General features: G+C 39.7%; 1 protein-coding gene and 1 non-coding gene across 2 annotated transcripts in view; one reads left to right on the top strand and one right to left on the bottom strand.

Moving 5' to 3' along the window:
• Positions 1 to 4,436: 4,436 nt before the first annotated feature.
• On the bottom strand, positions 4,437 to 4,561 carry LOC112423383 (U4atac minor spliceosomal RNA). The gene has a single exon (XR_003013856.1). It is a non-coding gene; the product is annotated as a U4atac minor spliceosomal RNA (small nuclear RNA).
• A 5,179-nt stretch (positions 4,562 to 9,740) lies between these two features.
• Positions 9,741 to 24,263, top strand: part of LOC105499974 (MCC regulator of WNT signaling pathway) — a 480,351-nt gene continuing 465,828 nt past the window's right edge. Inside the window, exon 1 of the mRNA XM_011772875.2 lies at positions 9,741 to 9,993. Coding sequence (XP_011771177.1) covers positions 9,839 to 9,993 — 155 coding nt within the window. The 5' untranslated portion in view covers positions 9,741 to 9,838. The remainder of the gene's footprint in view (positions 9,994 to 24,263) is intronic.

Consider the following 24,263-nt stretch of genomic DNA (forward strand, 5'->3'; position numbering starts at 1 on the left):
AGACAAGAGAAATAAATGGCATCCAAAGTGGAAAGGAAGAAGTCTCATTATCCTTGTTTGCAGATAATATGAACTTGTATTTGGAAGAGCCTAAATACTCCACAAAAAAACTATTAGAACTGATAAAAAAAAAATTCAGGAAAGTTGCAGGATACAAAATCAACATACAAAAATCAATAGCATTTCTATATGCCAACAATGAACAATCTGAAAAATAAAGTTTAGAAGTAATCCTATATACAATAACTACAAATAAAATACCTAGAAATAAATGTAACCAAAGAAATGAAGAATCTCTACAATGAAAACTATAAAACATTGAAACAAGAAATTGAAGAGGGCACCAAAAATGAGAAGATATTTCATGTTCATGGACTGGAAGAATAAATATTGTTAAAATGTCCATACTACTCAAAGCAATCTACAGATTCAATGCAATCCCTATTATAATACCAATGACATTCTTCACAGAAATAGAAAAAAAATCCTAAAATTTATATGAAACTATACAAGATCCAGAAGAGCCAAAACTATCCTGGGCAAAAAGAGCAAAACTGGATGAATTACATTACTTGACTTCAAAGTATATTGCAGAGTTGTAGTAACCAAATAGCATGGTACTGACATAAAAAGAGACATGTAGATCAATGAAACAGAATTGAGAAGTGAGAAATAAATCCATACATCTACAGTGAACTGAGTTTCAACAAAGATGCCAAGAATATACTTTGGGGAAAAGACAGTCTCTTCAATAAATTGTGCTGGGAAAACTGGATATCCATATGTGGAAGAATGAAACTAGACCCTTGTATTTTACCATATACAAAAATCAAATCAAAATGGCTTAAAGACTTAAATCTAAGACCTCCAACTATGAAACTCCTAAAAAGAAATGTTAGGAAACTCTCCAAGACATTGATCTGGGCAAAGATTTATTGAGTAATACCCCACAAGCACAGGCAACCAAAGCAAAAATGGACAAATGGGATCACATCAAGTTAAAAGACTTCTGCATGGCAAAGGAAACAATCAACAAAGTGCAAAGACAATCCACAGAATGGGAGAAAATATGCAAACTAGCCATCTGACAAGAGATAAATAACCAGAATATATAAGGAGCTCAAACAACTCTACAGGAAAAAAAATCTAATAATCCTATTTAAAAATAGGCAAAAGGTCTGAATAGATACCTTGCAAAAGAAGACATACAAATGGAAAACAGGTATATTAAAAGGTGCTTAACATCACTGATCATCAGAGAAATGCAAATGAAAACTACAATAAGATATCATCTCACCACAGTTAAATGACTTCTATTCAAAAGACAGGAAATAGCGAATGCTGGTGAGAATATAGAGAAAAGGGAACCGTCATACACTTTTGGTGGGAATGTAAATTAATAAAACTACAATGGAGAACAGTTTGGAAGTTCCCAAAAACAATAAAAATAGAACTACCATATGTTCCAGCAATCCCAGTGCTGGGTACATAGCCAAAAGAAAGGAAATCAGTGTATCAAAGAGATACCTGCACTCCCATGCTTACTGTGGCAGTAGTCACATAGCCAAGATTTGGAAGCAATCTAAGTGTCCATCAATAGATAAATGGATAAAGAAAATGAGGTCTGTATACACAATAGAGTGCTATTTAGCCCTAAAATAGAATGAGATCCTGTCATATGCAATAATATGGATGGAACATGAATTAACAACATTATGTTTAGTGAAATAAGCCAGATACAGAAAGACAAACTTCATGTGTTCTCACATATTTTTGAGAGCTAAATATCAAAACAATTTAACTCATGGAGATAGAGAGTAGAATGATGGTTACCAGAGGGTGGGAAGGATAGTTGGGGGTAGGGTAAGTGGGAATAATTAATGGGTACAAAAATATAGTTAGATAAAATGAATATGATCTAGTATGTGATAGCATAACAGGGTGGCTACAATCAATGATAATTTGTTGTGTATTTAAAAGTAACTATAAGAGCATAATTGGATCATTTGTAGCACAAAGAAAGGATAAATGTTTGAGGTTATGGATATCCCATTTACCCTGATGTGGTTATTATGTATTGTATGCCTGTATCAAAATGTGTCATGCACTTCATAAATAAGTAAATAAATCTGTCTATATCTACTATTTTCCCACAAATAAAAAATTAAAAAGTAAAATACACAAATTAATTTTAAAAAAATGGACTTGTTGCGCAGCGCTAGGAGTGCTGTCAGAAGATAACCTGCAGCTGTCAATCTATCAGATTTTGTCTCAGCTGCAGAGTTGCCTTACCCACAATCACAACCTTCCTGGGTTGTGGATCCAGTAGGATGGGGTCCTATATTCAATGAGTGATTGAGGTAGAGGTATATAAGCCGAGCCGTTTCATTTCAGTAAAGGACAATCTGATATTGTTGGGCAGCATAATACCTTCTCCCAAATATAACCACATTCTAATCCCTGGAACCTGTGAATATGTTATGTGGCAATGGAGAATTAAGGCTATCAATAGAATTATGGTTGCTAATCAGCTGAATTTAAGACAAGGAAGTTATCCTGGATTACCTAGGAGGGCCCAGTATAATCAAGAGGGAGGTAGAAAAGGGCGTCAAGTCAGAGAGAGATTTAAAAATGCTATTCAGCTGGCTTTGACGATGGATGAAGGAACCATGAGTCAAGGAAGGCAAACAGCCTCCAGCAGCTGTGGCAGGTGATTCTCTGCCACAGCCTCCAGAAAAAACATGGTCTTGCCAACACCTTCAGCTTAACTCAGACTCAGTTTTGATTTATGCCCTCCAGAACTGTACAATAATAAATTTGTTTCATGTTAAGATAATAAATTTGTGTTGTGGTCATTTGTTACAGCAGCAGTGGGGAAGTAAAGGCCACTTTGGAGGTCAGACAAGGCTGCTCTCAGCCCTGCATCACAGCATGGCTTCTTCCTTATCTCCATCCCATCTTGCTTCCTTCACCTCTCTTGTCCCCAGCTTGGGGCACTCCTTAGTAAGCATCCTGTATGTGAACCCCATATTGGAGTCTGCTTCCCGGAGAACCCAAATTGTGACAGATAATAAAACCTCATGAAGTCCTCTTATAACTATAAATATATAAAGTTTATAATTGTTTATTAGAAGGAGTTAGAAACTTCATCAAAAAGTGTAATGCCTATATGACTACGAACGTGAATAGCATTGGATCTGATATTAAGACAACATGAAGTAAATGTTAAAAACACGGCTTTGACTGGTAGATACAAGTTCAATTCTAGCATCTGTACTTGTGTCTCCCGAAGTTCATGTGTTGGAAACTTAATCCCCAATTCAACCATGTTGAGAGGGGACTTTTAAGAGGTGATTTGGTCGTGAGGGCAGATCCCTTATGCATGGATTAATGTCATAATTGCTGCAATGAGTTCCTGACAAAAGGATTAATTTGACCTTCTTACCCTCTCTTGCTCTCACCTTCTGCACCATGGGACGACACAGCAAAAAGGCCTTGAAAGATGCTGGCACCTTGGTATTGGACTTCACAGCCTCCAGAATGGTGAGAAACAAATTTATTTTCTTTATAAATTACCCAATATGTGATATTCTGTTACAGAAACACAAAATAGACTAAGACAGGGACATTACTTAACTTTGGCATTTAGTAACTCTCACTCACCGACATCCACCCATAAATAGAGATAATAAATACCTATCCCCACCAGAAAGCATTAAGTAAGGTGTAATTTTAAACACTATGACTGATTTGTGATAAGAACCCAATAAAACTTAGTTAAGCTCTCTTAACTCTACCTCACTATTTTCTCTCAGGAATTTGCAACTTCTTTTAATAATAATTGATACTATTGAATTGGGAGGCAAATCACCATTTTATGGTTCACTTCTCTCACAATGTGTGCTTCAATTGAGACAGCTCTGGAAGGTAACTGTGTCCTATAATGGTGAAGAAAAGCTTCTTGAGGAATATTGGAATTTAGCAGGGATGGTAAAAACATCCTAGAAAAAATGATGAGCCAGTGGCACCATGGAGTCCTCACTCCAACTCTTGCATATAGCGTTTTTTGTTTGTTTTTTTGAGACGGAGTCTTGCTCTGTCTCTCGGGCTGGAGTGCGGTGGCACAATCTCGACTATCCTGGTTCAAATGATTCTCCTATTCTCCTGCCTCAGCCTCCCGAGTAGCTGGGACTACAGGCACTTGCCACCATGCCCAGCTAATTTTTGTATTTTTTTTGTAGAGACAGGATTTCACCAAGTTGACCAGGCTGGTCTCGAACTCCTGACCTCAAGTGATTTGCCTGCCTTGGCCTCCCAAAGTGCTGGAATTACAGGCATGAGCCACCACACCTGGCTGCCTTTTTATTTTTATTTTTTTTTAGCTTTTTTTTCACATGGAAAAGTGGAGTTTCATTTTTCCAAAAGTGGATTTTCATTTTTCCAAAAATTGCACCAAGATAAAAGCAAAGCTCTGGTTGATGCGGGTGTGTTGCGTAGGCGTTAGCAGTACTGCCCTCACTGTGCGCTCATTGGACATAGTGCAACCCATCAAAAGGATGGTTGCATGTAGTCTACTTTAGGTAAATCAAATTTGGTAGGACACGTATCAGATTATCAAGTTTTCAAAGCACTGCAGTTATTTATTTTAACTTGTAATTTTAGACATATGGGGTAGGATATCTTGTAATGTGTGCAGTGTTTTCTGAAATGTATCGCATAAATTGAAGAAAAAAACTGAATAAGGGCGAAGAGGTTGAGCTGTGTACTCATCTCAGATAAATACATGAAACCTTGAAGTTATGGCCAGTACTGTTAGATTTACGGCAGTGGGTATACATCCCTCACTCTTTGAGAGAGTGGCTCTCACTCAAAGCTCCTTCTTTATATTTATATATGGCAAATAGAGATATGGCATCTCTATTTTCAATGTCTTAGAAATTTCTCCCTCTCCTGTAACCCTTTAGGCTGAAATTTCACATTTCCTATCAATTCAGAAACAAATTCTTTTCTGGGATGTGGAACCTATCTCTTCAGCCATTTCTGAGTTACCCAAGCATGAGAAAAATGTTGTTTAGGAAATTCGTCAAGATCCACTTTTTGTGTGTTTGAATTTAAACATCTAGAGCTGTTGTACCCATTCTGTAAGGAGAAAAAATATTCTTTGCTTTGAAATATAATTAGTTGAGCTTTACTTCCACATTCTGTATATATGGAATGTGGTTATAGAGCGATGTGTTGAAATTTTGCAAAATCCTTTGGGTTTCCAGACCCTCCATACATGTTGTACTTAGAAAAATGCTTTTTTTAAATTTCTTTTTTAGTCTTAAACTGGCATTTCTCTAGAAAAAATTGAGTGTAACAGCTCCTGTCTGGCTGTATTGTCAAACAACAGAAGTTTTATTCTATAAAAATTAGAAAAATTAGGACTAAAAAATTTATATATATATAAATTTAAATATATATAAACTCTTGGACTTTGGTTCTTGTTTTATTGTAGATAGGAATATTTGTGCTGCTGGTAGCAACTTTCAATAAAATATTATTGGGTAGTAGATAGTGTCTTAGGCAGTTTCCTGTGGCTTATAACAGAATACCTGAACCTAGGGTAATTTACAAAGAAATGAAATTTATTTATTGTAGTTCTAGAGGCTGGGAAGTTCAAAGTTGAGGGGCTACATTTGGTAAGCGCCTTCTTGCTGGTGGGAACTCTGCAGGCTGAAGATAGCACAAAGCATCACATGGCAAAGGGGCTGAGTATGCTGGCTCAGGACTCTCTTCCTCTTGTCATAAAGCCAATAGTTCCATTTCCATGATAACCCATTAATCCATGAACGATTTAATCTATTTATGAGGGAAGAGCCTTCACGAACTAACTACCTCTCAATCCTGCCACACTGGGGATTGTTTCAACATGAATTTCAAGTGAGTACAAACATTCGACCATAGCATTCTGTCCCTGGCCCTGCCAAACTTATGTTCTTCTCACATGCAAATACATTTATTTCATTCTGATAGCCCCAAAGTCTTAACTTGTTTCAGCACCAACTAAGAAGTCCAAAGTCCAGAATTTCATCTTCCTGTGAAATCAAAGTAAATTATCCACTTTCAAGATACAATAGTGGTATAGCATAAAACAGACATTCCCATTCCAAAAGGAAGGAATAAACAAAAAGAAAAAAGCAGCATGCCCCAAGAAAGTCCAAAACCTAGCCGGGCAGACATTACATCTTAAAGCTGGAGAATAATCTTTTTTGACTCCATGTGCTGCTTCTTGGACACACTAGAGCAAGAGTTGGGCCCACAAGGCCTTAGACAGCCCCACCTCTAGGGCTTTGCTGGGTGCACCCCATACAGGTTGGAGCCCGGTGCCTGAGGCTTTCCCAAGCAGATGTTGCATGCTGTTGGTGACTTCACAGTTCTGGGATCCTGGTAGTGGCCCTGTTCCCACAGCTCCACTAGGCATTGCTCTGTTGGAAACTTTCTGCAGCAGTTCTGACCCTACAATTCTGCTTAACACTGCCCTAGCTGAAGCTCTCTGTAGTGCTCTGCCCTTGTTACAAGTCTTTGCCTGGACCCAGGCTTTCAGCAAAAATCCTTTGACATCTAGATGGAGGCCCCCAAACCTCCACAGCTCTTGCTTTCTGCAAATCTGAAGAATTATAATGGCACCATATGGATGCCCTTAAGGCTTATGGTTCTTATCTTCTTGAGTGGCAGGTCAATTCACACCTAAAGCTTCTTGAGCCACAGCTGGCATGTCCAAGAAGGACTGTACTAGAATTTGGGAAGCAAAGACCTGAGAGAGCGCGCTGGGCAGCAAGCCCATGAAAGGTGCCTCAGGTCTGTCTCCTGAAATCATTCTGTCCTCCTGCCTCTGGGTCTATGATGAAAGGAACAACTCAAAGTTCTCTGAAATGCCATCTCAGATGATACTTTTTTCCTTTACTAATCTCCACAGCAAAAGGTTGCTGGGCTACACCCTTGGTTTCCTCTCCCAAACACACCTTTTCACTCTTTACATGGCCAGGCTGAGAGTTTTCCAAATCTTTCCACTTTGCTTTTCTTATGATTATAAATTCCGCCTTTAAGGTTTTTTTCCCCCTCTCACAGCTTGATGTAAGTGGTTAAAAGTAGCCATGCAGCAGCCTGAATGCTTTACTGCTTAGATATTTCTTTGGCCAGATACCCCAGTTTCTCTCTCTCAAGTTCAGCCTTCCAGAAAGCCCTCAGGTGTAGAACAGTTCAGCTAAGTTCTTTGCCAATTTATAACAAGGATGGTCTTTACTCCACTTTCTAGTACCTTGTTCCTCAGTTCCATCTGAGACCTTGTTGGAGTGGCCTTTACTGTCCATAGTTCCATCAGCATTCTGATCATGACCATTTAACCAATTTCTAAGGAGTTCCAAACTTTCCCTGTTCTTCTTGTCTTCTAAGCCCTCACTAGAACCTAGGCTTTTTCTAGACTGCTGCTTCATTCTTGTAGCCTCTACTCATTATCCAGCTTCGAAGCTGCTTCTACATTTTCAGGTATTTGTTTTCGTTAACACCCCACTCTCAGTACTAATTTCTGGTCTTGTCAATTTTCTGTTGCTTAGAACAGACTACCTGAAACTAGGGTGATTTATAAGGAAATGAATTTATTTCTTACAGTTCTGGAGACTGAAAAGTCCAAGGTCAAGGGGCCACCTTGCTAGTGGGGACTCTGTGCAGAGTCCCAAAACAGTGCAGGACATGACATGGCAAGGGGGCTGAGCGTGCTAGCTCAGGTCTCTCTTTCTCTTCTTATAAAGTCACTAGTCCCACTCCCATGATAACCCATTAACTCATTAATCTACGATTTCAGTGCCCTGAAATACTGGGAACTTAGAGAATTATAAAGAAGTAAAGTAGGAATAGGTAGATGGGGTGGAGAGGAGGAGAAAGAGAGCAGAGATTCCTTCCTTCTGACCTGGCAGACATTCCCAAGACATATGGACTTGTTCCAGTTATATATTACTGTATAAGAAATCACCTCAAAACTTAATGGTTTAAAACAACAATTTTTAATTATTATCTTCACAGTTCTGGGGGTTGGTTAGCCAGTTTTGCTCAGGGTCTCTAATGCACTTGCAGCATCTAGAGCTAGCATCATTTTTCATTCATGTCTGGCACCTAGTCTGGGATGATTCAAAGATCCAAGGGCTAGAACAGCTGTAGCTCTTTAGTCATCTCTTTTTTTCTTTACATGGTCTTTCTGCATGGTTTCTCCAGCTTCGGGGAAGCCAAACTTCTTTTCAGGCAGCTCAGGGCTTCAAAGGTAAGTGTCCCAAGGGAGAGAGCCAAGTGGAATCTGCATTGCCTTTTCTAACGTAGTCTCAGAAGTCAAGGCAGTCACAAGTCCAATCCAGGTTTAGGGAAAGCAACAGACTCCACCTCTTGATGAGGGATACACCAAAGAATCTGTGGACATATTTTAAAACCACCAGAGAACTTCACAGGCCTCTCTGGCAGAAAATCTAGGACAGAAATAATGAGTCATTCACGAAACCACAAATTGCTTCACTGTGGTTCCCCTTTGGCTATGGGGGAATAGTGCAGTTTTCAAAGGCTCCTGCTCTGGAGTTAGGCTGCCTGGGCTTGCCTCTGCCCTGACACTTACTAAACCTGGAACCTTGAGCAGTTCTTGGTACCTCGGTTTTCTTACCTGTAAATTGGGAACAATGAGAGCTAACATTTGTTGAGCACTCAGTGTCAGACATTGTCCTAACTGCATTGTGTCTGCTCTCCTTTTATACGCAAGGTAACCCTATGAGGTACTTATCTATTAATACTTCCTAAGTCGTAGGAGTGATAATCAAAGAGGCATCTTCCAGGTCTGTAGTGTGGATCAAATGAGACCATCTATTATGTTCACTCTTGGCACTATTAAAGCTGTTGGGGGAAACTCTAGTGATGCCTGCCCAGTAGAGTGAGCCGTTTCCGGAAATGGACCCAACGTGCACAATGTCAGGGAAACTCTAGTGATGCCTGCCCAGTAGAGTGAGCCGTTTCCGGAAATGGACCCAACGTGCACAATGTCAGGGAAACTCTAGTGATGCCTGCCCAGTAGAGTGAGCCGTTTCCGGAAATGGACCCAACGTGCACAATGTCAGGGAAACTCTAGTGATGCCTGCCCAGTAGAGTGAGCCGTTTCCGGAAATGGACCCAACGTGCACAATGTCACATATGAGTGCAGACTGTTCCCAGTACAGAGTGGAAGCCAAGATCAGGGCTGTGAGGGCCAGGTTTCTTGACAGGTGTCAAGATTTCATAAAAAGTCCAGTCATTCCGTTTCTCATTGGGGGTTATGGGTACAGAACCCGGAACAATCCTGGAGGGTGGGATGACAAGCACCGTTTTGAGTTTGCAGAAACGGTGTGTTAATGTTTTTTCTGGAAAAGGAATCCACGACTCCAGGCGGTCGGAGTTCTGCCGGGAGAACACCCGCCCTCTGTCTGAAGCGTCCCCAAGTGTCCGGGGCCCGCGTCGTGGCCGGATGCACAATGCTGACACCCTTCCCGGGGGGCTCCAGTGTATTCTGCCTCCTCTCGTGTTCCCGTTGCCACCCTTGGCTCTCTGACTCCTCTAGCCACCTTCCCCTCCTCCCTCTTCCCTGAGGTGCCTACTCGTGCGATTCCAGAGCGCCCATCTTCCCAACCCGGGCAAAACCCGGAGAGGTGGAATCCCTCGCCCGGAGCGCCCCGGCGGCCACTGGGCATGCTCCGTTGTCAGGCAGGTTCGGGGCTGCAGGCAGCTTGCGCGCCCGGCGGATTTCTTCTGCGGCCGCACGTTCTTCTCCTCCCAAGCAGGGAGCGGGCGCATGATGGCGGCCGCGGCGGCAGCGGCTGCGGGGAGCGCCAGCAGCGGCGGCGGCGGCGGTGGCAGCAGCAGCGACACGTCCAGTACCGGCGAGGAGGAGAGGATGCGGCGCCTCTTTCAGACATGCGACGGCGACGGGGACGGATACATCAGCAGGTACGCGGGGAGGTACGAGGAAAACGACTGGGGCGAGATCAGCCTGTCCGCGCGCCCTTGACCCCTGATCTGCCCCTTCGCCCCAACTTGCGGCAAGTTGCTCAGAAACTCTCGGGAAAAGTTGGCCGCGACTCCGAGAGCGCGTAGCGGGCTCGGCCACCAAGGCCAAGGGGCTGCTCTGTTCGCCTTGCGGGGGTGCCAGTTGGTCTAACTTTTCCCAGCGCTGTCTTTGTCTAGGCGTTAGGAGATATCTCCTTAGGATGCGCACTCTTCCCGGGGCTGGGAGTGTTCTTCCCAGTGGGGAAAGGAGTTCTGGCCGCTTATCCCAAGTAGGAGGGGCTGCCCCACAGCCTCGGGGTCCTGGGCATCAAGATGCTGCGGCACAGGGCAGCGATCTCGTAGGCGGCTCGGAGGATAGCCTGGGGCCGCACCGGGAGGAGATGCGCTAAGCGACAGCCTCGAACATGGAAATAACCTGCGAAGAACTTTCTTATGCCGCAGAACCCATGAATTCCAAACTTCAGAGCCCAAAGAATGGGCGTCGTTTGCCACCCAGTACTGATTTAAACGCACTAGCCTGAGGGGAACGAAGCGCTCAGGAGCAAACTCTGGCTAGACGCAACTCCTACCCGGCTGCTGACCAGGTGAGCCTCGGGGGTGGCTCCGGGCGCCTCCGCGCCTCCACCCACAAACAAACTTTGGGGTGTTTGCTTCGGATCCCCCACACCTCCTACAGGGGCGGTATTTAAGCTTCGTGCCTCCCGGCTTGGCCAGATAATTACTTCTGCCCAGATTTGTGGTGTTTAGACTCTCGTGGTGAAGAAGGCAATCGCAACAGTTTCTGGTATGCTTCTATTGAAAGGTTGACACCGGACACTGAAGACTTGGTATCCGTGGAAATTTGAATTGCCTCGGATGAAGGAGCAGCCTAAGTTGTGCATTACATGTTTCTTTAGTCTTTGTCTTTGTGATGCTAAAGATTGTTTCTGAAAATCCGGGCTGCTTCCTGATTGTCCCTGCCTACCTTAAAAAGAAAGAGTACGGAATTTTTCCCTTAAAATTTAGAAAGCTCTCCGAAAGAGGTAATTTAACATGTAAGAATTTGCAATTACAAAAAAATAATAATTATTTGGGACTCAATGCAATTTTGATCATTCTTAGGTGAATTTTTATTACTTTCCTAATGTTTTACTGAGAAACATTAGAGAGATATCAGAAAACTTGATGGAGTAATTCTGTTCGGAAATGAAAATAATATGTAACTCTGATTGACTCCACGCAAATTTCTATCTGGAAATCTTTACTTATTTTGGTTCTGGGATTTAAAAAAAATTTCATTACATAGTTTTCCTTTTTGTTGTTTTCCTAATTGAAAGGTTATTATCTCATTGGCAATAATAAAAGCAAACTCCATTCAACTTTGGATGCTTTTTTTTTTTTTTTAAGACAGAATCTCGCTTTATCACCCAGGCTGGAGTGCAGTGAAGTGGTCTTGGCTCACTGCAACCTCTGCCTCCTGGTTCAAGAGATTCTCCTGCCTCAGCCTCCCAAGTAGCTGGGATTACAGGTGTCCACCACCATTCCTGGCTACTTTTTGTATTTTTAGTAGAGAAGGGGCTTCACCATTTGGCCAGGCTGGTCTCGAACTTATGACCTCAAGTGATCTGCCTGCCTTGGCCTCCCGAAGTGCTGAGATTACAAGCCTGAGCCACCGCTCCCGGCATGGATGCAAAAAAGTTTAATTTCACACGGGCAAGAATGCATATAGAAAACTAGCAGCGTGCTATTCTTTTCTCATTTGGCCTATTAATATATTGTTTTATCTGAACTACACTTTCTGTATAAATGCTCACATTATTTTTGGTGATTCTACCCTGGAGGATGATGAATTCTGTAAGCGTAATCTGAGTAAAGCCAGTGGTGATAAAGAAGCCGTTTTGGACTGGAGTAGAAACTGGCTGGGGCAAAAGTGGAAAAAGTTGTTAACATTCCTTGAGCCGCATTACTTTAATGTGTCTGCTTAAAAGTTTCAAGGTATGTGTAGCAATGAACCCTAAATCATAATTTTAACTGTGGGTGGAGGTGCCCTGGGAATTATGCTGTGGCAGAATTGCCAAGTAGGAGAAGTTTAGGGATGGCAATGTAGAGCAATAAGGAACTTGTCTGGAAGTGTGTTTACGTAGTAAGCACAGTTTTACCTGGAATTTATGTTTATGTGGTATGACTTGGGGAATGGGGCTAATGAAGGTAAGGGGCATGAAATGACTCCCTCTCTGAAGCCACTTTTCTGTGCTGCTTTCATTTAATGACCTATACTTACCACTCTGTAGTGGGTGATATGGTTTGGAGGGTTGTGCATTTCCTGTTTTATCAGATGTGAGAGTTGGACTTTTTACATTAAAACCTTAAAAACTTTGGATTCATCCAAAGACGATAAATTTATGTTCATGGTAGACAGCTGTACCTGTTAGGATTTCAGATGACTATATGTCATCACAGTAACCTAACTACAGTCAAATAAGGGTTGGCTTTGTCACCTCGTAGAAATCTGGAGGTAGGCTATCTAGGTTGGGGCAGCAGCTCTGCAGTGGTGTCAGTCCCCAGCTATGTTCTACCTTTCTCCAACACCGTTTTTCACATAAAGCATTCATCTTCATGGTTATCTCATAGTCCAAAGATGATTGCCCTGTCTCCCTCCTCATCCCCAAATTCTAGGGAAGAAGATGTAAAAGAACGTGGAAATAAGTGGTTCTATATCATTAAAGCAGAACTTTCCCAAATCCCTTAAGTGACATCTTATTGGACAAACTACATCACTTAACCATGTCTACTTCAGTAGAGTCTGAGGAAGCATATAATTCAACTAGGCACATTACCTCCTAAACAAAATCTGGGTTCTGTTACTAAGAGCAGGAAATAGATATTGGGTGGGCAGGTAGCAGTTAATACCTATGATAAGCCCCCCTCCCCTAATAATCCACATTCAACTGTATTTGCTCTGGTCCTCTGCCTAACCCTCATTCTAAACAGGAGTAGGCTAGAAATCTTAAGTTTGGGGGAAGGATAAGTGGAAGAGAAACTGGGCCATGAAGGGAAATGTCAGGGAGGTAAGGGGTGATACTTTGTGCTTTCAGTATTCTCTTGGCCCAGTCTTCCCATCAGGCTGACAAAAAAGGCATCAACTACCTAGATTCTTGGAATTGCTGCTTCTGCCAAGGAACTTTAGCCTGTAAAAGGGACCCAGAATCATCCTCATCAATAGTTAAGGTGGAGCAGAAAGCTATGATCAAGTGGCTCCAAACTGTGGCTGGGACCCTGCTGGATTTGGGCAGCACAGTGAGACCACTGTAAACACTTTCAGTGCATTTCATTAACCTTACAATGACTTTTCACATATTTTATGGTACTGGATTTTTTGGACCCTGTATATCATATTATAGAAGGTGGTGGAGGTTACTCTATTTGTTGAAATTATTTTCCCCTTGGAATTTTAAAGCTTTTTGTTTTTACCGTTCAATATAAGAAACTGCTTATATTGAACATATCTTTGATAAGTATTGAAAGCCAACCCTTAACATTTTTGGGTTCCCAAGTCTCAGCTCAAACGTTGATGCCTTAGAGAGAGCTTCCCTGACCACTATATCAAAATAGGTTTGCTTTATCCTGCCATTATTGTCCATCATAGTACTGATTGCTTTCTTTCAAAGTGCCCTTTACAACTTATAATTCCTTTTCTGTTTGCTACTTTGCCTGTTTATTGTCATTCTCTCACTAAAGGTAGGCTTCCTGAGGGCAGAAATCATACGTTTTCTTAAAAACAGTATACTCAATACTTAGCACAGTATCTACCATATAGCACACAATCAGCAAATTCTGATGAAAATGTGACCAAGAATAAACAGTGGTATGTTCATGTATATTGGAAAATGTTTCAAGCGTTTTCTATTTTTCATGTCTATGTAATATTTTAAATGTGTATATTTTTAACTTTTATTTTAAATTCAGGGGTACATGTGCAGGTTTGTTACATAGGTAAACTTGTGTCGTGGGGGTTTGTTGTACAGATTATTTCATCACCCATGCCTAGTACCCATTAGTTACAGGTACTAAGCCTAGTGCCCACTAGTTATGGGTACCAAGCCTAGTACCCATTAGTTATTTTTCCTGATCCTCCCCCTCCTCCCAATTTCCACCCTCTGATAGGCCCCAGTGTATGTTGTTCCACTCTATGTGTCCATGTGTTCTCACCATTTAGCTCCCCCTTATATGTGAAATCATGTGATCTTTGGTTTTCTGTTCCTGTGTTAATTTGCTAAGGGTAATGGCCTCCAGCCCCATCCATGTCCCTGCAAAGGACGTGATCTAGTTCTTTTTTATGACTGTGTAGTATTACATGATGTATATGTACCACACTTTCTTTGTCTTGTCTATCATCGATGGGCATTTAGGTTGAGTCCATCTCTTTACTATTGTGAAGAGTGCTGCAGTGAACATACAGCTGCGTCTTTATAATACAACGATTTATGTTCCTTTGAGTATATATATAGAAATGGGACTGCTGGGTTGAATGGTATTTCTGTCTTCAGGTCTTTGAGGATATGTGTATATTTTATTAAAGATATTTTTTCTTTAAAAATAACTTCTTTTGGGTTATGTAAAAGATACTCTTGTTGAAAATTTGGAAAAACATGGAAATATACAAAAATAAAATCAAAATTATCTCTAATCCCATAACCAAGGGATATTATTTCTATTTTCCCAGTGATATATTTGCATCATGCCATTCCTCTATGGGTACATTAAAAATGATTGGATAAATGGAAAAAATCACATGTTCATGGATGGGAAAACTTAAGATTGTTAAGATGGCAATACTTCCCAAACTGATTTACAGAATCAATGCAATCCTTCTCAGAATACCAGCTGCTGTTTTTTTGCAGAAATTGATGAACTGATCTAAAAATTCATGAGGAAACTCAAAGGACCCAGAAGAATCAAAACAATCTTGAAAAAGAACAAAGTTGGAGGATTCATGCTTTCTAATTTCAAAACTTGCTCCAAAGTGACAGTAATTAAGATAGTATGGTACTAGCATAATGATAGACAAATCAGTCAATGGAATATAATTGAAAGTCCAGGGATAAACCTACATATTCATGTCAATTGATTTTCAACAAAAGCACCAAGATTAAGAATGCCAAGGTCAAGGGTAAAATGGGGGAAAAATCATCTTTTGAGAAATGATACTGGGACAACTGGATAGTCATGTATAAAAGAATGAAATTGGATACTTTCCTCACACTGTCTACAAAAATCACCTCAAAATGTATCAAAAACTTAAATATAAGAACTAAAACTATTAAACTCTTAGAAGAAAAAATAGAGCTAAATCTTTGTGAACTTCAGTTTGACAATGGATTCTTACATGTGACACCAAAAGCACAAGCTACAAAAGAAAAAATTGATAAATTGGGCTTCTGCAAATTTTTTAAGTTTATGCTTCAAAAAACACTATCAAAAGAGTGAAAGCTGCAGAATGGGAGAAAATATTTACAAATTGTACATCTGATAAAGGACTAGTATTTAGAATTTATAAAGAACACTTAATAATAAAAAGACAAATAACTCAATTTAAAAATGGACAAAGGATCTGAATAGATATTTCTCCAACGAAGACATACACATAGCCAATATGCACATGAAAAGATAGATGCTCAACATCATTAACCACTAGGGAAATGCAAATCAAAACTACCATGGGATTCTACTTTACACCCACTAGGAAGACTATAATCAAAAAGTCAGAAAATAATAAGTGTTGACAAGGATGTAAAGAAATCAGAACCCTTATATATTGCTGATAGCAATGTGAAATGATGCAGCTACTCTGGAAAACACTCTAGCAATTCCTCTAAAACATAGACATAGAATTGGCGTATAACCCCAGCAATACTACTCCTAGATATACAGCTAGGAGAACTGAAAATAAATGTTCACCCAAAAACATAAATGAATGTTCATAACAATATTATTTATAATAGTCAAAAGATGTACCCAAATGTTCATCATCTGATGAATGAATAAACAAGATGTGATGTATCCATATAATGGAATATTTTTCAGCCATCAAAAGGAGTGAGGTATTAATACATGCTACAACAAGGATGAACCTTGAAAACATTCATGCTAAGTGAAATAAGCTAGTCACAAAAGGCTGCATGTTATATTATTTCATTTATGTGAAATGTCTAGAGTAAACAGTTTTATAGAGATAGAAAGTGGATTAGTGGTTACTCAGGTTTGTGGGTAATGGGAAGAATAGATGAATGAGAGCTAAAGAGTATAGGATTTCTTGTTTTGAAATGATAAAAGTGTTCTAAAATTGGTTTTGGTAATAGTTTTACAGCTCTGTGAATATAGTAAAAAACAATGTGTGAACATTATGGTATGTGAATTATATAACTCAACAAAGCTGTTAAAAAATATTTGTTATTTATTTATTTATTTATTATTGCCCTCATTTCTTTTCTTTTTTTTTTATATACTTTAAGTTCTAGGGTACATGTGCACAACGTGCAGGTTTGTTACATATGTATACTTGTGCCATGTTGGTGTGCTGCACCCATTAACTTGTCATTTACATTAGGTATATCTCCTAATGATGCCCCTCCCCCCTACCCCCTCCCCACAACAGGACCCAGTGTGTGATGTACCCCTTCCTGTGTCCAAGTGGTCTCATTGTTCAATTCCCACCTATGAGTGAGAACATGCGGTATTTGGTTTTCTGTTCTTGCGATAGTTTGCTGAGAATGATGGTTTCCAGCTGCATCCACGTCCCTACAAAGGACACGAACTCATCCTTTTTTATGGCTGCAAAGTATTCCATGGTGTATATGTGCCACATTTTCTTAATCCAGTCTGTCACTGATGGACATTTGGGTTGATTCCAAGTCTTTGCTATTGTGAATAGTGCCGCAATAAACACACGTGTGCATGTGTCTTTATAGCAGCATGACTTATAATCCTTTGGGTATATCCCCAGGAATGGGATGGCTGGGTCAAATGGTATTTCTAGTTCAAGATCCTTGAGGAATCACCACGCTGTTTTCCCCTAGTGTGGAACTAGTTTACAGTCCCACCAACAGTGTAAAAGTGTTCCTATTTCTCCACATCCTCTCCAGCACCTGTTATTTCCTGATTTTTAAATGATTGCCATTCTAACTGGTGTGAGATGGTATCTCATTGTGGTTTTGAATTGCATTTCTCTGATGGTGAGTGATGATGAGCATTGTTTCATGTGTCTGTTGGCTGCATAAATGTCTTCTTTTGAGAAGTGTCTGTTCATATCCTTTGCCCACTTTTTGATGGGATTGTTTGTTTTTTTCTTGTAAATTTGTTTGAGTTCTTTGTAGGTTCTGGATATTAGCCCTTTGTCAGATGAGTAGATTGCAAAAATTTTCTCCCACTCTGTAGGTTGCCTGTTCACTCTGATGGTAGTTTCTTTTGCTGTGCAGAAGCTCTTTAGTATAATTAGATCCCATTTGTCAATTTTGGCTTTTGTTGCCATTGCTTTTGGTGTTTTAGACATGAAGTCTTTGCCCATGCCTATGTCCTGAATGGTATTACCTAGGCTTTCTTCTAGGGTTTTTATGGTTTTGGGTCTAACATTCAAGACTCTAATCCATCTTGAATTAATTTTCGTATAAGGAGTAAGGAAAGGATCCAGTTTCAGCTTTCTACTTATGGCTAGCCAATTTTCCCAGCACCATTTATTAAATAGGAAATCCTTTCCCCATTTCTTGTTTTTGTCAGGTTTGTCAAAGATCAGATGGCTGTAGATGTGTGGTATTATTTCTGAGGACTCTGTTCTGTTCCATTGGTCTATATCTCTGTTTTGGTATCAGTACCATGCTGTTTTGGTTACTGTAGCCTTGTAGTATAGTTTGAAGTCAGGTAGCGTGATGCCTCCAGCTTTGTTCTTTTGGCTTAGGATTGCCTTGGCAATGCGGGATCTTTTTTGGTTCCATGTGAACTTTAAAGCAGTTTTTTCCAATTCTGTGAAGAAAGTCATTGGTAGCTTAATGGGGATGGCATTGAATCTATAAATTACCTTGGGCAGTATGGCCATTTTCACAATATTGATTCTTCCTATCCATGAGCATGGTATGTTCTTCTATTTGTTTGTGTCCTCTTTTATTTAACTGAGCAGTGGTTTGTAGTTCTCTTTGAAGAGGTCCTTTACATCCCTTGTAAGCTGGATTCCTAGGTATTTTATTCTCTTTGAAGCAATTGTGAATGGAAGTTCATTCATAATTTGGCTCTCTGTTTGTCTGTTACTGGTGTATAAGAATGCTTGTGATTTTTGCACGTTGATTTTGTATCCTGAGACTTTGCTGAAGTTGCTTGTCAGCTTAAGGAGATTTTGGGCTGACACAATGGGTTTTCTAAATATACAATCATGTCATCTGCAAGCAGGGACAATTTGACTTCTTCTTTTCCTAACTGAATATCCTTGATTTCTTTCTCTTGCCTGATTGCCCTAGCCAGAACTTCCAACACTGTGTTGAATAGGAGTGGTGAGAAAGGGCATCCCTGTCTTGTGCCAGTTTTCAAAGGGAATTTTTCCAGTTTTTGCCCATTCAGTATGATATTGGCTGTGGGTTTGTCATAAATAGCTCTTTATTATTTTGAGATATGTTCCATCAATACTGAATTTATTGAGAGTTTTTAGCATGAAAGGATGTTTAATTTTGTCAAAGGCCTTTTCTGCATCTATTGAGATAATCATGTAGTTTTTGTCTTTGGTTCTGTTTATATACTGGATTACGTTTATTGATTTGCTTATGTTGAACCAGCCTTGCAACACAGGGATAAAGCCCACTTGATCATGGTGGATGAGCTTTTTGATGTGCTGCTGGATTCTGTTTGCCAGTATTTTATGGAGGATTCTTGCATCGATGTTCATCAGGGATATTGGTCTAAAATTCTTTTTTTTTTTTGTATCTCTGTCAGGCTTTGGTATCAGGATGATGTTGGCCTCATAAAATGAGTTATGGAGGATTCGCTCTTTTTCTATTGATTGGAATAGTTTCGGAAGGAATGGTACCAACTCCTCCTTGTACTTCTGGTAGAATTTGGCTATGAATCTGTCTGGTCCTGCACTTTTTTTGGTTGGTAGGCTATTAATTATTGCCTCAATTTCAGAGCCTGCTATTGGTCTATTGAGGGATTCAACTTCTTCCTGGTTTAGTCTTGGGAGAGTGTAAGTGTCCAGGAAATTATCCATTTCTTCTAGGTTTTCTAGTTTATTTGCGTGGAGGTGTTTATAGTATTCTCTGATGGTAATTTGTATTTCTGTGGGGTCGGTGGTGATATCTCCTTTATCATTTTTTATTGTGCCTATTTGATTCTTCTCTGTTTTCTTCTTAATTATTCTTGCTAACTGTCTATCAATTTTGTTGATCTTTTCCAAAAACTAGGTCCTGGATTCATTGATTTTTTGAAGGATTTTTTGTGTCTCTATCTCCTTCAGTTCTGCTCTGATCTTAGTTATTTCTTGCCTTCTGCTAGCTTTTGAATGTATTTGCTCTTGCTTCTCTAGTTCTTTTAATTGTGATATTAGGGTGTCAACTTTAGATCTTTCCTGCTTTCTCTTGTGGGCATTTAGTGCTATAAATTTCCCTCTAAATACTGCTTTCAATGTGTCCCAGAGGTTCTGGTGTGTTGTATCTTTGTTCTCATCGGTTTCAAAAAACATCTTTATTTCTGCCTTCATTTCATTATTTACCCAGTAGTCATTCAGGAGCAGGTTGTTCAGTTTCCATGTAGTTGAGCAGTTTTTATTGAGTTTCTTAGTCCTGAATTCTAGTTTGATTGCACTGTGGTCTGAGAGACAGTTTGTTATAATTTCTGTTCTTGTACATTTGCTGAGGAGTGCTTTACTTCCAATTATGTGGTCAATTTTGGAATAAGTGTGATGTGGTGCTGAGAAGAATGTATATTCTGTTGATTTGGGGTGGAGAGTTCTGTAGATGTCTATTAGGTCCGCTTGGTGCAGAGTTGAGTTCAATTCCTGGATATCCTTGTTAACTTTCTGTCTCGTTGATCTGTCTAATGTTGACAGTGGGGTGTTAAAGTGTCCCATTATTATTTATGGGAGTCTAAATCTCTTTGTAAGTCTCTAAGGACTTGCTTTATGAATCTGGGTGCTCCTGTATTGGGTGCATGTACATTTAGGATAGTTAGCTCTTCCTGATGAATTGATCCCTTTACCATTATGTAATGGCCTTCTTTGTCTCTTTTGATCTTTGATGGCTTAAAGTCTGTTTTATCAGAGACTAGGATTGCAACCCTTGCTTTTTTTTGTTTTCAATTTTCTTGGTAGATCTTCCTCCATCCCTTTATTTTGAGCCTATGTGTGTCTCTGCATGTGAGATGGGTCTCCTGAATACCGCAAACTGATGGGTCTTGACTCTTTATCCAATTTGCCAGTCTGTGTCTTTTAATTGGACCATTTAGTCCATTTACATTGAGGTTAATATTCTTATGTGTGAACTTGATCTTGTCACTACGATATTAGCTGGTTATTTTACTCATTAGTTGATGCAGTTTCTTCCTAGCATCAATGGACTTTACATTTTGACATGTTTTTGCAATGGCTGGTACATATATAAAAAGGGAAATAGGGTAATCAAATTGTTTAAAATAATTCTAAAACTTTTTCACATTTAAAATCCAAGTCTTGGCCAGCTGCAGTGGCTCATGCCTGCAATCCCAGCACTTTGGGAGGCTGAGGCAGGTGGATCTCTTGAACCTAGGAGTTCAAGACAAGCCTGAGCAACATGGGGAAACCGTGTCTTTACAAAGAAATTACAGAGATTAGCCAGGCATGGTGGCCTGCACCTGTAGTCCTGGCTACTCAGGAGGCTGAGGTGGGAGCATCACATGAGCCTGGGAGGTCAAGGCTGCAGTGAGTTGTGAATACCCACTGCATTCAGCCTGGGCAACAGAGCAAGACCCTGTCTGAAATAAAATAAAATAAATAAAAATAATAAAATCCAAGTCTTCCAAATCACTTTTTGATTTAGATATTGATGTTGTGTTTCACATCAACCTCTGTGACATTAAAATATTTAGGGATGCAGCATACTATTTTCTATAGTATTTTCTTCTAAGATGCCTACACACTTTCTGCAAGTATTGATGTTGACACTCCTGGTCTTACTGGAAGATGTTGATGGAAGTTTCTCAGACAATAACCACGACTTGTATTCTTGAGGAAGCCCTGAGGTTTGCGGTTATCTAGTCCATTTTACAAGGAATAACAATCTGATTCACACAGAACAGGCAATGGTAACTGTGTTGGCACAAGGCCAATAAATTTAGGAAACATTCAGATTTCACAATGTTAAACTGTGCATCTTAGAAGTTTTGAAATATGGTATTTTCTATAATGCTAGAATAAACACCTTCATTGCTCCATATACTGTGTTGTTAGAGAATTAGTTAAAACTGAAGTTATCAGTGAAATGTATGACCTAAAATTGCTTGCAGGCACTTTGCTCAGTCCTCCTTAAACAACAGCGGCAACAACAACTATAAACAACAAAAGGTTTTCAGATTTAATGGAGAATATGGTAGTTTGCTTAACTAAAGAACTACAAATTTATATACATCTTAAACATAATCTACTATTCACCCTTATTCAGTGTTAGCAGAAATTGAACTTGGGGAGGCAAGAGAGAAAAGTCATCTGACTTTTAAAGGGTTGAAAGAGTCACTTGAACCAAAGGTAAATAGAACAGAAAGACTATGACCTCTACATTCCTTGTCTCATGGCAAAGTAGATTCTTGTGACATAAGTATAAAACCTGCAATATATTTTTTCTTCTTGGAAGCAGTAACTCTGGAACACGATTTTTAAAAGAGAGCCTTTGTGAGATTGAAACGGCAGCATAACCAAAGCCAAGCATCAAAGAAACTGAATAGCACTGAAAGCCTCAAAGCTACAATGAAGGCATAGTGTCACTAAGAAAAGTATAATCTGAACCTAAGTGGAACAATAAAGAAGAAAAAAGAGAAACCATTAAAATCCTAAGACCAGCCATAAAGCAATCAGCCTACCAAGATAAGTCAAAGAAAAATATGATCCTGTTTCATTTTTTAATTAGGTTAAAAAAACACCCTACAGAACTCCCCTTGAGGTAGCTCAAGATAAAAAATAGATCCCTATTTAGGATTGTAAAGTAACATGGGAGAGAATTTTGAAGAGGACACATTGACATTATGAACATTCACATACAAGTGAAACCATATTACTTTTGAGAAGCACTAACTGATATGCAATATTCTCTGATTTACTGACATGCTATAAAAGGAACCCATTTAAAGTATATATTTCAATGAGTTTTGGCAAATGTATATACCCCTATAACCACCACCACAATTGAATTTCATAATTCAATTGATTTTCATAACACAAGTTTCCTGTGCCCCTTCCTAGTCAATTGCTACCCCACACCCAGTCCCTTGCAACCACTGATCTGCTTTCTGTCACTACAGATTAGATTTGTCTTTTAGTATTTCACATAAATGGAATCATACAGCATGTATTATTTTTGCATCTGACTTTTTTTGAGCAATGTCATGCTTGTGAAATTCATGCATACTTTTACATGTATCAGTAGTTCCTTTTTATTACTAACATTTCATTGTATGAAGGTACCACAATTTGTTTATCCATTCATTAGTTGATGGACATTTAGGTTATATCTAGGTTTAGACTATTGTAAATAAAGGCATTATGAGCATTCACATACAAGTGAAACCATATTACTTTTGAGAAACAGGATTATCTGTTTCAGATAAGATACAGCTAACACGTATGGAGTGCTTACCAGATATTCATATAGCTTACGTAATACTCACAGTAGCCATACGAGACAGATACTGCAGAAACACAGGGAAAGAGAGTGGATAATCCTGACAAATAGTGTGAGAAGCCATAATGATAAGAAGGACTCTCTGTGAGACTGGCAAGAGACTGCTTTGCCTGAGGAACATGATGCCACATTATCGGATCACAGATCCCTCTTATCTAAAGACCCTTAAAGCCCAGAGCTTCCAAACTTTAGTCATTTGTCCACCATCTTTACTCTTTCCATATCTCTAACTTCAGTCTCTCCCTTGAATTTCAGACAGCTATATGCAGTAACTGCACACGTCTTCCATATCTGATGGCATCCCAAGCTTACCATGTACAGAACCGAATTCCTGACTCCTCTCCCCAAGCTGCTCCTCTCTCAGTTTTCTCCATTACAGTAAATGGCTACTCCCTTGCTACAGGTTCAAGTTAAAAACTTGAAGTCTTCTTGCATTCTCCTCTTTTCAAGTGCTACATCCAACCCATCAGCAACCCTACCAACTCTAAAATATACCTAATATTCAACTGTTTCTTACCATCTTCCTTTCTACCACTGAGGTCCAAATGATCACTTGTTTATCACCAAGTCTATTATAACAGACTCCTACTTCTACTGTTGCTCCCTCAGCATTCCACCTAAGGCCCAGGCATACAGCAGCCAGTAACCAACTAAAGTGTCTGTCAGACCATGTTATTTCGCTGCAGCGTAGTGGAAAGAGCCCTGGATCAGAGCCAGGAAAGTTGAGTTCCCTCTAGGCTCTGCTACTATGTGAGTTGGCACCAGACCCTGCCTCTGTCTTAGTGTCATCACCAAAAAGTGGAGTGATATTGCATTTTTTCATATTGTATTCATATTGTATTTTTCACCTCTAGAAGTTCCATTTGAACGTATGGAGCATATTTATAACTTTTAAGTTCTTATCTGCCAATTCCATCATCTCTATCATTTCTGGGTTCAATGATTGATTTTTCTCATGGTTATGGAACTGTTTTTTGCTTCTTTGCAAGCCTAGTTACATTTAATTGGATACCAGATGTATTAACTTGTTGGATGCTGGTTTTTGTGTTGTATTTCTATACTTTGTTGTGGCTTGCAGTTGAGTTTGGCTCTTTTGGAAGCTTGCCTTTAAACTTTGTTTGGCATGACCAGAGGAGTCTTTAGACTAGGGCTAATTTAAATTAGCCTACTCTTCACATCTGTGGAGCTCCTTTTATCTAAAGCATTCCTTCCTCTTCCCTTTGCACCACAAATTTAATCTGCCTTGCCTTCCCTGAATTTTGTTCTCTCTCCCCTCAACTCAGTGAGACCACTGGGTGCAGTCTGAATTTTCCCTCCTGTTCTGCAGCC

Source organism: Macaca nemestrina, chromosome 6 (genome assembly GCF_043159975.1).
Source record: "Macaca nemestrina isolate mMacNem1 chromosome 6, mMacNem.hap1, whole genome shotgun sequence".
NCBI classification, from domain to species: Eukaryota; Metazoa; Chordata; class Mammalia; order Primates; family Cercopithecidae; genus Macaca; species Macaca nemestrina.